This window comes from Engystomops pustulosus, chromosome 4 (genome assembly GCF_040894005.1).
Source record: "Engystomops pustulosus chromosome 4, aEngPut4.maternal, whole genome shotgun sequence".
In the NCBI taxonomy this organism is placed as follows: domain Eukaryota; kingdom Metazoa; phylum Chordata; class Amphibia; order Anura; family Leptodactylidae; genus Engystomops; species Engystomops pustulosus.
Window position 1 is genome coordinate 227,890,738 of NC_092414.1, and position 15,576 is coordinate 227,906,313.

The 15,576-nt window shown below is 48.1% G+C and overlaps 2 protein-coding genes across 2 annotated transcripts in view; one reads left to right on the forward strand and one right to left on the reverse strand.

Moving 5' to 3' along the window:
• Positions 1-15,567, reverse strand: part of LOC140125833 (uncharacterized) — an 87,082-nt gene extending 71,515 nt beyond the window's left edge. The window contains exon 1 of the mRNA XM_072144708.1: positions 15,554-15,567. The gene's annotated coding sequence lies outside the window, so the exon portion shown is untranslated. The remainder of the gene's footprint in view (positions 1-15,553) is intronic.
• On the forward strand, positions 3,390-5,853 carry LOC140125851 (caspase-3-like). Its single transcript, XM_072144728.1, has 3 exons — positions 3,390-4,058; positions 5,025-5,063; positions 5,792-5,853. The coding sequence occupies exons 1-3, from the start codon at positions 3,401-3,403 to the stop codon at positions 5,851-5,853; spliced, it is 759 nt and encodes a 252-aa protein (XP_072000829.1). The 5' UTR covers positions 3,390-3,400.
• Positions 15,568-15,576: the final 9 nt, after the last annotated feature.

The following is a 15,576-nucleotide window of genomic DNA, read 5'->3' on the forward strand; positions in this document are numbered from 1 at the left end:
TCACTCCAGGAGAGGTGCTGAGGAATACTTGTGTATAACGATGTGACATCGCAGGAAAGCCACGAGTCCGATTCACTCCAGGAGAGGTGCCGAGGAATACTCGTGTATAACGATGTGACATCGCAGGAAAGCCACGAGTCCGATTCACTCCAGGAGAGGTGCTGAGGAAAACTCGTGTATAACCATGTGACATCGCAGGAAAGCCACGAGTCCGATTCACTCCAGGAGAGGTGCCGAGGAATACTCGTGTATAACGATGTGACATCGCAGGAAAGCCACGAGTCCGATTCACTCCAGGAGAGGTGCCGAGGAATACTCGTGTATAACGATGTGACATCGCAGGAAAGCCACGAGTCCGATTCACTCCAGGAGAGGTGCTGAGGAAAACTCGTGTATAACCATGTGACATCGCAGGAAAGCCACGAGTCCGATTCACTCCAGGAGAGGTGCTGAGGAATACTTGTGTATAACCATGTGACATCGCAGGAAAGCCACGAGTCCGATTCACTCCAGGAGAGGTGCCGAGGAATACTCGTGTATAACGATGTGACATCGCAGGAAAGCCACGAGTCCGATTCACTCCAGGAGAGGTGCTGAGGAATACTCGTCTATAACGATGTGACATCGCAGGAAAGCCACGAGTCCGATTCACTCCAGGAGAGGTGCCGAGGAATACTCGTGTATAACGATGTGACATCGCAGGAAAGCCACGAGTCTGATTCACTCCAGGAGAGGTGCCGAGGAATACTCGTGTATAACGATGTGACATCGCAGGAAAGCCACGAGTCCGATTCACTCCAGGAGAGGTGCTGAGGAAAACTCGTTTATAACCATGTGACATCGCAGGAAAGCCACGAGTCCGATTCACTCCAGGAGAGGTGCTGAGGAATACTTGTGTATAACCATGTGACATCGCAGGAAAGCCACGAGTCCGATTCACTCCAGGAGAGGTGCCGAGGAATACTTGTGTATAACGATGTGACATCGCAGGAAAGCCACGAGTCCGATTCACTCCAGGAGAGGTGCTGAGGAATACTCGTCTATAACGATGTGACATCGCAGGAAAGCCACGAGTCCGATTCACTCCAGGAGAGGTGCCGAGGAATACTCGTGTATAACCATGTGACATCGCAGGAAAGCCACGAGTCCGATTCACTCCAGGAGAGGTGCCGAGGAATACTCGTGTATAACGATGTGACATCGCAAGAAAGCCACGAGTCCGATTCACTCCAGAAGAGGTGCTGAGGAATACTCGTGTATAACCATGTGACATCGCAGGAAAGCCACGAGTCCGATTCACTCCAGGAGAGGTGCTGAGGAATACTCGTGTATAACGATGTAACATCGCAGGAAAGCCACGAGTCCGATTCACTCCAGGAGAGGTGCCGAGGAATACTCGTGTATAACGATGTGACATCGCAGGAAAGCCACGAGTCCGATTCACTCCAGGAGAGGTGCCGAGGAATACTCGTGTATAACGATGTGACATCGCAGGAAAGCCACGAGTCCGATTCACTCCAGGAGAGGTGCCGAGGAATACTCGTCTATAACCATGTGACATCGCAGGAAAGCCACGAGTCCGATTCACTCCAGGAGAGGTGCCGAGGAATACTCGTGTATAACGATGTGACATCGCAGGAAAGCCACGAGTCCGATTCACTCCAGGAGAGGTGGTCGGTGACAGCCAGAATGGATTTTGTGTCCTTGATGTAGCCTAGTAGTCATGTGACTAATGGGTGAAGCAGGCTATCCAACCAGGAGCTTGTGCATGATACGATAGGTGGATAGGTGATACGATGAAAAGGTGGAGGGAACGCATTCTTATGCATCTTGGGTAGCATATAGAAATATGGACAAGAATAATTATCTGGTAGAAGAAAGTCGGCCATCTGCTTGTTGCAAGCCTTCAGAGGTGAGATTCTCCATGGAGGATTGGATTTGTAATGTAGGATCAGATGATAAATGCCGGTAAGTGTGAGAGTCCTCCAGCATGATATGTGCTTGTTGTCTAGAACTACCACTGTGCCACCTTTATCGGATGGAAATGTATGGATTATTCCTTAGTTCGCCCTCAGTTCAGGAGAGGTGAGGTTGTTAGTAGACTTTCCTTCTGTCTCTGAATAAAAGGCGCTGTAAATCCTTCTCAACTGCTTCTTGAAAAACATCCATAATTGGTGCTCTTGAATTAATGGGATAAGAGGATGAGTTGGTAGTAGTAATAACATTGGAGGTATCGGTGATATGCCCAAAAGTGCAGTTAGGATCCTGGTGGTAGGCCTGTAGTGACATTAGATTGAGCAAGGACTTATGTTCCTGGAAAGAGGAGGACAAAGCAAAATTGTTGTTGCCTAATTCATTTAAAGCAAAATTGGTGTCAAAAGGAATCTTGGATGTGACATCTTGACTGGAAAAAAAAAAAGTGTCTTTTGACAGTGAGTAAGCGGATAAACTACTATACTACTACTATAATACTGCCCCCTATGTACAGCACAAGAACAATGAGATTATGGTCCCTAGACATAATCACATAGAGACAGGTTAGCACAGCAATGAACAATCACCATGGGGTGGAGCTAACCCCACCCATATAAGCTCCCTAGGAGCATGGGCACCTTGTAATATTAAACAGCAATAATATCCAACATATTAAGAAGGGAGGGAGCCTTGTGCTGCCTTTGGACTCCAGGAAAAGAGAATTTCTTGAGTAAATTCTATCATTCCTGATCTTCCTTAAGGCAGCACAAGAACAATGAGACTTACCAGCAATACCTACTGTGAAGGGTGGGTCAAGCACGCCAACTGCAACACTCTTTTTCCAAACTTAGACCCCTCTGCCACTAATGAGTCAAGCCTGTAGTGATGAATAAATGTAGAGGAGTTTGACCAGGTTGCAGCCTTGCAGATGTCAGCCAGAGGAATATGGCCCATCTCAGCCCAGGAGGTCGCTGTTGACCTGGTGGAATGGGCTCTAATGTTCAAGGGAGATGGAAGATAACACTTTTCGATGGCAGATCTAATCCACCATGCTAGCGTAGCTTTGCTGGCTTTCTGCCCCTTGTTGGGGCCTCTTAGCTGTAAAAAGAGTGCTTCGGATTTACGGAAGGAGCTCGTTCTTTGGATATAAATCAGAATTGCTCTTCTGAAGTCCAGCAGATGCCCTTTTCTCTGTTCCTGGGGATTTGGAAACAGATTTCTTGTGTAATGTTCTTGAAAGATGGAACTTTGGGAAGAAATCCTGGCATGGTTCTTAGGATAAGGCATTAAGTATGGATCCCTATGGACAGAGTGTAATTCCTGACGAAACTTTTTGGGGCCCTGTGACAATAGGAATTTCTAAATTTTTGGCTGTCACAAGAAGGAGGATTAAAAACGAAGATTCATTGCAGGAAGAAAAGGCATAATGGCAGACCCCCAGAATGGCACCCACAAAGCGCAGGATAACACTGATGCCGGGCCATTTGTATCCAGCCACCATGTAAATGTGAAAGGTGGTATGATAAAAGACCAGCCATCAAAATTTGCTCATCACTTTTCCTATAAGATGGACTATCCAAAAATGGGATTGTGTATTATTTTTAACAACAAGAACTTTCACCCATCTACAAGAATGGGAATGAGGAACGGCACTGATCTGGATGCCAGCCGACTCTATAACACCTTCAAATCTTTAGGATACAAGGTCGATGTATACAATGATCAAAAATGTGCTGATATCTATGGACGTCTTAAGAAAGTATCTGAGGATGACCACAGCAATAGAAGTTCATTTGTGTGTGCACTCCTGAGCCATGGAGAGGATGGGAAGCTGTATGGAGTGGATGACTGTTTGCCTATTAAGAACCTGACAAGTCTTTTCCGTGGCGACCGCTGCAAGACCTTTGTGGGAAAACCAAAATTATTCTTTATCCAGGCTTGCAGAGGCACAGACCTTGATCCAGGAGTTGAAACAGACAGCGGTGGTGAATCCTCTGAAGAAACATATAGAATCCCGGTTGAAGCGGACTTCCTCTATGCTTATTCTATTTATATTGTTTTACCTTGTAACCCACTGTGTCCATGTAAGAATAAAGCTTAAAGTTTTTATACTCACAAGCAAGAGTGCGACCCTCATCCTTTTCGAGTCTACTTATTCTACTGTCCCAGGCTATTACAGTGAATGGCTCCTGGTTTATTCAGTCACTATGTGAGATGCTAAAGTTACACGGCAGAAGCCTTGAACTTGTGCAGATCCTCACATGTGTAAATCATATGGTGGCGCTGGAATTTGAATCTTGCTCCAATCACATAGAATTTCATGCAAAGAAGCAGATCCCCTGTGTGGTGTCCATGCTTTCCATAAGGCAGGAGGCATCTGCTATGATCGGCATGTTGTAACCCCAGAACCTCCTGCTCGTCTGTATGGAATGAAGGGAGTGTTACACGCCAACTGGTAGACACTAGCGGGGATCATGCAGCAGGACCCCATGGCTCCTGTGTAGAAGATTTATGTTTTATTTAAAAGGGAATAGAAAAACCAGTGAAAAGGATTCTGTACGTTGTGATGTATGATGCGTTTTGTTACTCGTGCATGCGTTGTGGTGCTTATTCACTTCTATACAAATGAAATGGACTTGTTTTTTTTTTTTTATTCTGAAATGGATTTTCTACAGCAAATGTCAATTTTTACTATCATCAGGAAATACAAGCTATTTGTAGCATTACGCAGACTTGAATCACTAGGCTGTAAAGGAGCCTATATCCAGCTTCTGGCTATATATGCATTTCAGTTATAGATTGATAACCATAGCACAAGCACATGGGTAGTCATTGTGTATAGAGCAGAAATATACCAGAAACCTGCACAATCATTTCTATGAATGTATAGTGATTTCCTTATTGTCATGTATAAGGGCTCAGTACTCCAGCATCTACTCTGTATATACTTGACTTAGGAATTATATCAACTTTCCTTAATGATTCTTAATACAAATCCATGTCCTGGATTTCTACCATAAACACGTATGGGATTTCTGCTCTTTCCACAGATTTAGGACACTTAAAAATGAATAAATGCATGCTCAAAGGTAACTAAAGAGCCAAATACTTGTGTGTTATAGTATAAAAGTGCAAAAATGGGATTTTTATGGGTGTAAAGGCAGCGTTTGTCCATCCTTTCCATAGGGGCTTTATGAGGACAATCTGCAGGCTGCATAGGAAAGGCAAAGTTGCCAACTTACTTCTACATGATCATTACTGTGCAATAGACTCTTGGTTAAATCTTATACTTGATTATAACTTTGGACAGTTCACGCACTGAAATGTAAATAGACTGTATGTTCTTTGATGCAAATTTACCAGCCATACAGGATTAATAAAAAAAATTTTTCATGTTACATGTACATTTCACTCTCTTACTGTGATCTGTTTGTGAATAAATACTACTGTCCTGTCCTGGTGTCTTTTATCTGTCGCTATGAAACTGGATAAAAAAAAAAAAAAAAAAAAAAGGATCCCTATGGGACAAGGCTTGTAGCTCGCTAACACGCCCTGCTGAAGAGATAGCCACTAGGAAGAGAGTTTTCACTGACAACCACTTGATTGGAGCCTTTTGCAAAGGTTCGAATGGTGAACCTACCAGTTGTTCCAGAACCGTAGGCAAGTCCCAGGAAGGGGCTGGAGGATGAGGATTTGGATCCATTCTTGAGGTAATCAAGGGGTTACCTGAGAAGATATTCTGCAATTGTGCGTTTATCGCATTAAATTGGACCTTAAGAGTATTGATCTTGAGGCCTTTTTGATATCCTTCTTGCAGGAACTGAAGTACTGAATTTAAGGAATCTGGAGCAGCCGTTTTCTGAGGACACCAAGATTTAAACAGGGACCATACTAGATACTGTAGAGGGTCTTCTTGATAATAGCAGAGTGTTTATGACTTCCTTTATAAAACCTAAATTCTTCAGATTTTCCCTGTCAGTCTCCAGGCCGCTAGTTGAAGCATTCCTGGGTGCGGGTGAACCTGACGTCTCTGCGAGAGTAAGTTGTGGGAAACCGGAAGTTTGATAGGATCTTCTCTTGAAAAAGCGACCACGCGAGTGAGAACCAGGCCCTGCGTGGGCAAAAGGAAGGATAGCTATGGCTTCCGCCTTGTCCTCTGATTTTCGGCCGGACCCTAGGGATGAGAACCACCGGGGGAAATACATATATCAGGTGATGTGACCAACTGATTGACGGACCGTCCAGAGCCAGGGCATTCAGGGAGTGAAATATCGTGCAGAAGTGAATGCATTTTGAGATCTCCTCCGTGGCCATCACATCTATCAGTGGTGTACCCCATCTGCTTGTCAATAGTAAAAAAAATCTACTGAGGCTGTCCACTAGGCGATTCAGATGATCTTTGATGTGGACTGCTGAGATGGACGGGACATTGAGTTGTGCCCAGCTCATGAGCTGGTTGCACTCCATCATGGAGACACTTTTGGTGCCGACTTGTTTGTTTATATAATAAACCGTGGCTCCATTGTCTGATTGTACAAGAGTCCTGAAACCGCGTAAATTCGGCTGAAAATAGAACAGGGCCAATCTGACCGCCTTCAGCTCCTTGCGATTCGAGGATAGGTAAGAATCCTTCTTCTTTCATTTGGTCCAAAACCAAAGATGATGTACATGGGCACGCCAACCCCAGGAGGATGCATCCTTAGTGAGGACCTTCTGCGGCTGAGGAACCAGGGACACCCCCTTGAGGAGAGAGCGTCAGATAGGATTGTAGATTTCTTTTGCCATGACACCAAGCCTTCAAAAGATCTCTTTGACGAGATCTCATTCTTGCTATGGCCCAAGGCACCACATCGATCCCTGAGGTCATCTTCCCCAGAACTTTCATGGCAAATCTGATAGTCACTGTATGTTGACTCTGGAGCTTGAACACCATTTCTTGGATGGATTTCATTCTTTCTGGAGATAAAGTGATTATGTTGTGTCAGGAGCGACTCCCGATGATTTATGAGGAATCCTTGGCCTTGAAGTGTCCAGAGAGTGCGATGGAGGTGGGATTCCACAAGCCAATCGTCTAGGTATGGGATGATGCATATATCCTGTACTCTCAGGATTGAGGTCAGATCTATCACCACCTTGGTGAACTCTCTTGGAGACTATGAAATTCATGATACATGAACTGAAAGTGATGCGTTCCTAGAGAAACTCTGATGGCAAAGCGCAGTTTCCAGTGAGGAGGAAAAATGTGGGAGATCTTTTTGGTCATGAAATCCCCTTTTTGGAGAGCTGTCATCACTAAACGAATGGTCTCCAATCAGAAGGATTTCTGAAGCAGAAAGGTGTTGAGAAAGGATAGGCTGATCACCAACCTCCATTTGCCTCTGGGCTTTGAGACTGGAAAAATACGGGAACATACTCCCTGTCCCCTAAGATTGAAATCTGTTTAGAGGGACTGTATGAATAACTTCTGTGTATGATGGAGGAACCCAAGCGTCTTATGAGGTTTCTGACCATTATACACCAAGAGTGTAGACATATACTTCACTGGGTCCACACATCAGCGGTTTATTTACTTCTATTCGACGTCACACACACACTATCACCTTTATTGTTACATTTTAAAACAATGTATTTTATCCCAAATATTGTGAGGACAAGTTTCTTATATATTATAAATCCCGTAGACCGTTGTGGAAACTTCTGTGTGAGGTTTGGAGTGTTCTGCACATCAGCCCCGGGGACATAGTAGGAAGGACTCGGGACACGTATGAAAGATTAGCACATGATCCATCTGGTCAGCATCTGAACGATCTTAAAAGCATCCTAGACAATGGCCTTAGTAGAAACCTCATAACACCAGAGGAATACAAGTACATTTTCAATAAAAACCAACTATATCAAAAGTTTTATGCCCTCCCAAAGGTTCATAAACAAGTCTCCCCCTTACCGGGTCGTCCTATAGGGTCAGGGCATTAGGGAGCACGTTGATAATGTCTCGCACCCCTTTGTGTCCACCCTACCATCATATTTGAAGGACACAATGTCAAACAAAATACAAGACATAAGGGTCACCCAGGAACTTCTCTCGCCAGTCGTGACGTTGAGGGTCTGTGCTCAATATCAGACATCATTTGGGATTGGTGCAGGTCACAACTATGTCATTCTAGCACTACTTTAGTTTTGACTTTCTATTTGGAGGTACTTTTTACCCCCATGGGCACCATCCGTGCACCGACTAACGCAAACTTATTTCTCGGGTGGTGGGAATCAGCTATGGCATCACACAATACACAGATGGGGATACAGACGGTGTCCTCGTCCCCCGGGGACCTTCTTCAGACTGGTTGGGACACTGAATAAAAGTTACATGGGCAAGAAATTTACACCTGAGATCAACGTATCCAAAATTAATATGTTGGACCCGACAATAAATATAACTCAGCGGGGAGAGCTGGAGACTGCAGGTCATCCACACATACTATTAAACTGCAATAGTTGGCACCTGTTACCCCTAAAAAGGGGACTCCCTATTGGTCAATATTTGAGGGCTAAATGGAACTGTTCCTCAGGAGAGGCTTTTGAAAAAGTAAAAACTTCTATTCCAGCGCTTCCTTGAGAGGGGATACCCAGGTAAAACTCTGTGACTGGGCCTAGAGGAGGTAAATGTGCCAATACAGAACCCTAACCTCCGAGCCGCTGCGCAGGAAAGAGAATTCGAAGATTGTACGATGTATAGGGACTTCACGTACCAAAGACATCAAACATTCTGAGTAAATATCGGCCCATACTACAGGCAGATGAGGATCAGATGAGAACAAACCCAGAAGAACTTACCATGGGGGGGGGGTATAGGAGATACATTGATAGTCACTAGGAACCAAACCAGTCCGGGCCGACACCGATAACGGGAGCGCTTCGATACTTTGTGCCAAAAGTGAAACAATTCTCTGTAAACGGCAAGGTCTATACAATTCACACAAAGCGCATGTCCCAAAATCCCAAAAACATTCACCTATAGACTAGTCCAAGTAAGAGAGGAATAAAGACGATAGACCACACAATGGAGACCTGGTGGAAGGACACCTCATATACTAGTGTGACAACAGTCACTAGGCAAAGTGCGTGTGTGGATATACAAATGAGCGCACGAGCGTCCAGCGCCGAATACGAGCGCCGCTCATTAGGAGTAAACACAAGAACAGTCACCGGAGGAGAAGTGCAGCCTCATCACTAATCAGTCTCATGTACAGGAAGGCAGGAGATTCAATAATATATCATGCATCGACCCCCCCCCCCTCGCCCCACAAGAGCAGAGCGTCCCCCACCAGCCGGGTCAGATCAGTATAAGGAGGAGGGAGGAGTATGATGGAGGATGGGGTCAGATCAGTATAAGGAGGGGGGGAGGAGTATGATGGAGGATGGGGTCAGATCAGTATAAGGAGGGGGGAGGAGTATGATGGAGGATGGGGTCAGATCAGTATAAGGAGGGGGGAGGGGGAGTATGATGGAGGATGGGGTCAGATCAGTATAAGGAGGGGGGAGGGGGAGTATGATGGAGGATGGGGTCAGATCAGTATAAGGAGGGGGGGAGGAGTATGATGGAGGATGGGGTCAGATCAGTATAAGGAGGGGGGAGGAGTATGATGGAGGATGGGGTCAGATCAGTATAAGGAGGAGGGAGGAGTATGATGGAGGATGGGGTCAGATCAGTATAAGGAGGGGGGAGGAGTATGATGGAGGATGGGGGTCAGATCAGTATAAGGAGGGGGGAGGAGTATGATGGAGGATGGGGGTCAGATCAGTATAAGGAGGGGGGAGGAGTATGATGGAGGATGGGGGTCAGATCAGTATAAGGAGGGGGGAGGAGTATGATGGAGGATGGGGGTCAGATCAGTATAAGGAGGGGGGAGGAGTATGATGGAGGATGGGGGTCAGATCAGTATAAGGAGGAGGGAGGAGTATGATGGAGGATGGGGGTCAGATCAGTATAAGGAGGGGGGAGGAGTATGATGGAGGATGGGGGTCAGATCAGTATAAGGAGGAGGGAGGAGTATGATGGAGGATGGGGTCAGATCAGTATAAGGAGGAGGGAGGAGTATGATGGAGGATGGGGTCAGATCAGTATAAGGAGGAGGGAGGAGTATGATGGAGGATGGGGTCAGATCAGTATAAGGAGGAGGGAGGAGTATGATGGAGGATGGGGTCAGATCAGTATAAGGAGGAGGGAGGAGTATGATGGAGGATGGGGTCAGATCAGTATAAGGAGGAGGGAGGAGTATGATGGAGGATGGGGGTCAGATCAGTATAAGGAGGGGGGAGGAGTATGATGGAGGATGGGGGTCAGATCAGTATAAGGAGGGGGGAGGAGTATGATGGAGGATGGGGGTCAGATCAGTATAAGGAGGGGGGAGGAGTATGATGGAGGATGGGGGTCAGATCAGTATAAGGAGGAGGGAGGAGTATGATGGAGGATGGGGGTCAGATCAGTATAAGGAGGAGGGAGGAGTATGATGGAGGATGGGGGTCAGATCAGTATAAGGAGGGGAGGAGTATGATGGAGGATGGGGTCAGATCAGTATAAGGAGGAGGGAGGAGTATGATGGAGGATGGGGGTCAGATCAGTATAAGGAGGGGGGAGGAGTATGATGGAGGATGGGGGTCAGATCAGTATAAGGAGGAGGGAGGAGTATGATGGAGGATGGGGTCAGATCAGTATAAGGAGGAGGGAGGAGTATGATGGAGGATGGGGTCAGATCAGTATAAGGAGGAGGGAGGAGTATGATGGAGGATGGGGTCAGATCAGTATAAGGAGGAGGGAGGAGTATGATGGAGGATGGGGTCAGATCAGTATAAGGAGGAGGGAGGAGTATGATGGAGGATGGGGTCAGATCAGTATAAGGGGAGGGGGAGTATGATGGAGGATGGGGGTCAGATCAGTATAAGGGGGGGGGAGGGGGAGTATGATGGAGGATGGGGGTCAGATCAGTATAAGGAGGGGGGAGGAGTATGATGGAGGATGGGGTCAGATCAGTATAAGGAGGGGGGGGATGAGTATGATGGAGGATGGGGTCAGATCAGTATAAGGAGGAGGGAGGAGTATGATGGAGGATGGGGTCAGATCAGTATAAGGAGGGGGGGGAGGAGTATGATGGAGGATGGGGGTCAGATCAGTATAAGGAGGAGGGGGAGGAGCATGATGGAGGATGGGGTCATCAGTATAAGGAGGAGGGAGGAGTATGATGGAGGATGGGGTCAGATCGGTATAAGGAGGGGGGGCAGGAGTATGATGGAAGATGGGGGTCAGATCAGTATAAGGAGGAGGGGGAGGAGTATGATGGAGGATGGGGTCAGATCAGTATAAGGAGGAGGGGGGAGTATGATGGAGGATGGGGTCAGATCAGTATAAGGAGGGGGGAGGAGTATGATGGAGGATGGGGTCAGATCAGTATAAGGAGGAGGGAGGAGTATGATGGAGGATGGGGTCAGATCAGTATAAGGAGGAGGGAGGAGTATGATGGAGGATGGGGTCAGATCAGTATAAGGAGGAGGGAGGAGTATGATGGAGGATGGGGTCAGATCAGTATAAGGAGGAGGGAGGAGTATGATGGAGGATGGGGTCAGATCAGTATAAGGAGGGGGGAGGAGTATGATGGAGGATGGGGTCAGATCAGTATAAGGAGGAGTGAGGAGTATGATGGAGGATGGGGTCAGATCAGTATAAGGAGGGGATGAGTATGATGGAGGATGGGGTCAGATCAGTATAAGGAGGGGGGAGGAGTATGATGGAGGATGGGGTCAGATCAGTATAAGGAGGAGGGAGGAGTATGATGGAGGATGGGGTCAGATCAGTATAAGGAGGAGGGAGGAGTATGATGGAGGATGGGGTCAGATCAGTATAAGGATTAGGGAGGAGTATGATGGAGGATGGGGTCAGATCAGTATAAGGGGGGGGGAGTATGATGGAGGATGGGGTCAGATCAGTATAAGGGGGGGGGAGGAGTATGATGGAGGATGGGGGTCAGATCAGTATAAGGAGGGGGGAGGAGTATGATGGAGGATGGGGTCAGATCAGTATAAGGAGGGGGGAGGAGTATGATGGAGGATGGGGTCAGATCAGTATAAGGAGGGGGGAGGAGTATGATGGAGGATGGGGTCAGATCAGTATAAGGAGGGGGGATGAGTATGATGGAGGATGGGGTCAGATCAGTATAAGGAGGGGGGAGGAGTATGATGGAGGATGGGGGTCAGATCAGTATAAGGAGGAGGGAGGAGTATGATGGAGGATGGGGGTCAGATCAGTATAAGGAGGAGGGAGGAGTATGATGGAGGATGGGGTAAGATCAGTATAAGGAGGGGGGGAGGAGTATGATGGAGGATGGGGTCAGATCAGTATAAGGAGGGGGGGAGGAGTATGATGGAGGATGGGGTCAGATCAGTATAAGGAGGAGGGAGGAGTATGATGGAGGATGGGGTCAGATCAGTATAAGGAGGAGGGAGGAGTATGATGGAGGATGGGGTCAGATCAGTATAAGGAGGAGGGGGGAGTATGATGGAGGATGGGGTCAGATCAGTATAAGGAGGGAGGGAGGAGTATGATGGAGGATGGGGTCAGATCAGTATAAGGAGGGGGGAGGAGTATGATGGAGGATGGGGTCAGATCAGTATAAGGAGGGGGGAGGAGTATGATGGAGGATGGGGGTCAGATCAGTATAAGGAGGAGGGAGGAGTATGATGGAGGATGGGGGTCAGATCAGTATAAGGAGGAGGGGAGGAGTATGATGGAGGATGGGGGTCAGATCAGTATAAGGAGGGAGGGAGGAGTATGATGGAGGATGGGGGTCAGATCAGTATAAGGAGGAGGGAGGAGTATGATGGAGGATGGGGGTCAGATCAGTATAAGGAGGGGGGAGGAGTATGATGGAGGATGGGGGTCAGATCAGTATAAGGAGGAGGGAGGAGTATGATGGAGGATGGGGTCAGATCAGTATAAGGAGGAGGGGAGGAGTATGATGGAGGATGGGGTCAGATCAGTATAAGGAGGAGGGAGGAGTATGATGGAGGATGGGGTCAGATCAGTATAAGGAGGAGGGAGGAGTATGATGGAGGATGGGGTCAGATCAGTATAAGGAGGAGGGAGGAGTATGATGGAGGATGGGGTCAGATCAGTATAAGGAGGAGGGAGGAGTATGATGGAGGATGGGGTCAGATCAGTATAAGGAGGAGGGAGGAGTATGATGGAGGATGGGGTCAGATCAGTATAAGGAGGAGGGGAGGAGTATGATGGAGGATGGGGTCAGATCAGTATAAGGAGGAGGGAGGAGTATGATGGAGGATGGGGTCAGATCAGTATAAGGAGGAGGGAGGAGTATGATGGAGGATGGGGTCAGATCAGTATAAGGAGGAGGGAGGAGTATGATGGAGGATGGGGGTCAGATCAGTATAAGGAGGAGGGAGGAGTATGATGGAGGATGGGGGTCAGATCAGTATAAGGAGGGGGGAGGAGTATGATGGAGGATGGGGGTCAGATCAGTATAAGGAGGGGGGAGGAGTATGATGGAGGATGGGGGTCAGATCAGTATAAGGAGGGGGGAGGAGTATGATGGAGGATGGGGGTCAGATCAGTATAAGGAGGAGGGAGGAGTATGATGGAGGATGGGGGTCAGATCAGTATAAGGAGGAGGGAGGAGTATGATGGAGGATGGGGGTCAGATCAGTATAAGGAGGGGAGGAGTATGATGGAGGATGGGGTCAGATCAGTATAAGGAGGAGGGGGAGTATGATGGAGGATGGGGGTCAGATCAGTATAAGGAGGGGGGAGGAGTATGATGGAGGATGGGGTCAGATCAGTATAAGGAGGGGAGGAGTATGATGGAGGATGGGGTCAGATCAGTATAAGGGGGGGGGGGGGAGTATGATGGAGGATGGGGTCAGATCAGTATAAGGAGGAGGGGGGAGTATGATGGAGGATGGGGGTCAGATCAGTATAAGGAGAGGGGAGGAGTATGATGGAGGATGGGTCAGATCAGTATAAGGAGAGGGGAGGAGTATGATGGAGGATGGGGTCAGATCAGTATAAGGAGGGGGGATGAGTATGATGGAGGATGGGGTCAGATCAGTATAAGGAGGGGTGGAGGAGTATGATGGAGGATGGGGTCAGATCAGTATAAGGAGGGGGGAGGAGTATGATGGAGGATGGGGTCAGATCAGTATAAGGAGGGGGGAGGAGTATGATGGAGGATGGGGTCAGATCAGTATAAGGAGGGGGGGGTATGATGGAGGATGGGGTCAGATCAGTATAAGGAGGGGGGAGGAGTATGATGGAGGATGGGGTCAGATCAGTATAAGGAGGGGGAGGAGTATGATGGAGGATGGGGTCAGATCAGTATAAGGAGGAGGGGGGAGTATGATGGAGGATGGGGTCAGATCAGTATAAGAGGAGGGAGGAGTATGATGGAGGATGGGGTCAGATCAGTATAAGGAGGGGTGGGGGAGTATGGAGGATGGGGTCAGATCAGTATAAGGAGGAGGGTGGAGTATGATGGAGGATGGGGTCAGATCAGTATAAGGAGGGGTGGGGGGAGTATGATGGAGGATGGGGTCAGATCAGTATAAGAGGAGGGTGGAGTATGATGGAGGATGGGGTCAGATCAGTATAGGGGGGGGGGGGGGAGTATGATGGAGGATGGGGTCAGATCAGTATAAGGAGGAGGGGGGAGTATGATGGAGGATGGGGGTCAGATCAGTATAAGGAGGAGGGAGGGAGTGATGGAGGATGGGGTCAGATCAGTATAAGGAGGGGGGGAGGAGTATGATGGAGGATGGGGTCAGATCAGTATAAGGAGGGGGGGAGGAGTATGATGGAGGATGGGGTCAGATCAGTATAAGGAGGGGGGGGAGGAGTATGATGGAGGATGGGGTCAGATCAGTATAAGGAGGGGGAGGAGTATGATGGAGGATGGGGTCAGATCAGTATAAGGAGAGGGAGGAGTATGATGGAGGATGGGGTCAGATCAGTATAAGGAGGGGGGAGGAGTATGATGGAGGATGGGGTCAGATCAGTATAAGGAGGGGGGGAGGAGTATGATGGAGGATGGGGTCAGATCAGTATAAGGAGGGGGGAGGAGTATGATGGAGGATGGGGTCAGATCAGTATAAGGAGGGGGGAGGAGTATGATGGAGGATGGGGTCAGATCAGTATAAGGAGGGGGGGAGTATGATGGAGGATGGGGTCAGATCAGTATAAGGAGGGGGAAGTATGATGGAGGATGGGGTCAGATCAGTATAAGGAGGGGGGTATGATGGAGGATGGGGTCAGATCAGTATAAGGAGGGGGGGTATGATGGAGGATGGGGTCAGATCAGTATAAGAAGGGGGGGTATGATGGAGGATGGGGTCAGATGAGTATAAGGAGGGGGGGAGGAGTATGATGGAGGATGGGGTCAGATCAGTTTAAGGAGGGGGGAGGAGTATGATGGAGGATGGGGTCAGATCAGTTTAAGGAGGGGGGGTATGATGGAGGATGGGGTCAGATGAGTATAAGGACGGGGCGGGGGAGTATTATAGGGTTGGGGGCTCTACTCACTCAGGCAGCAGACACACAGGGAC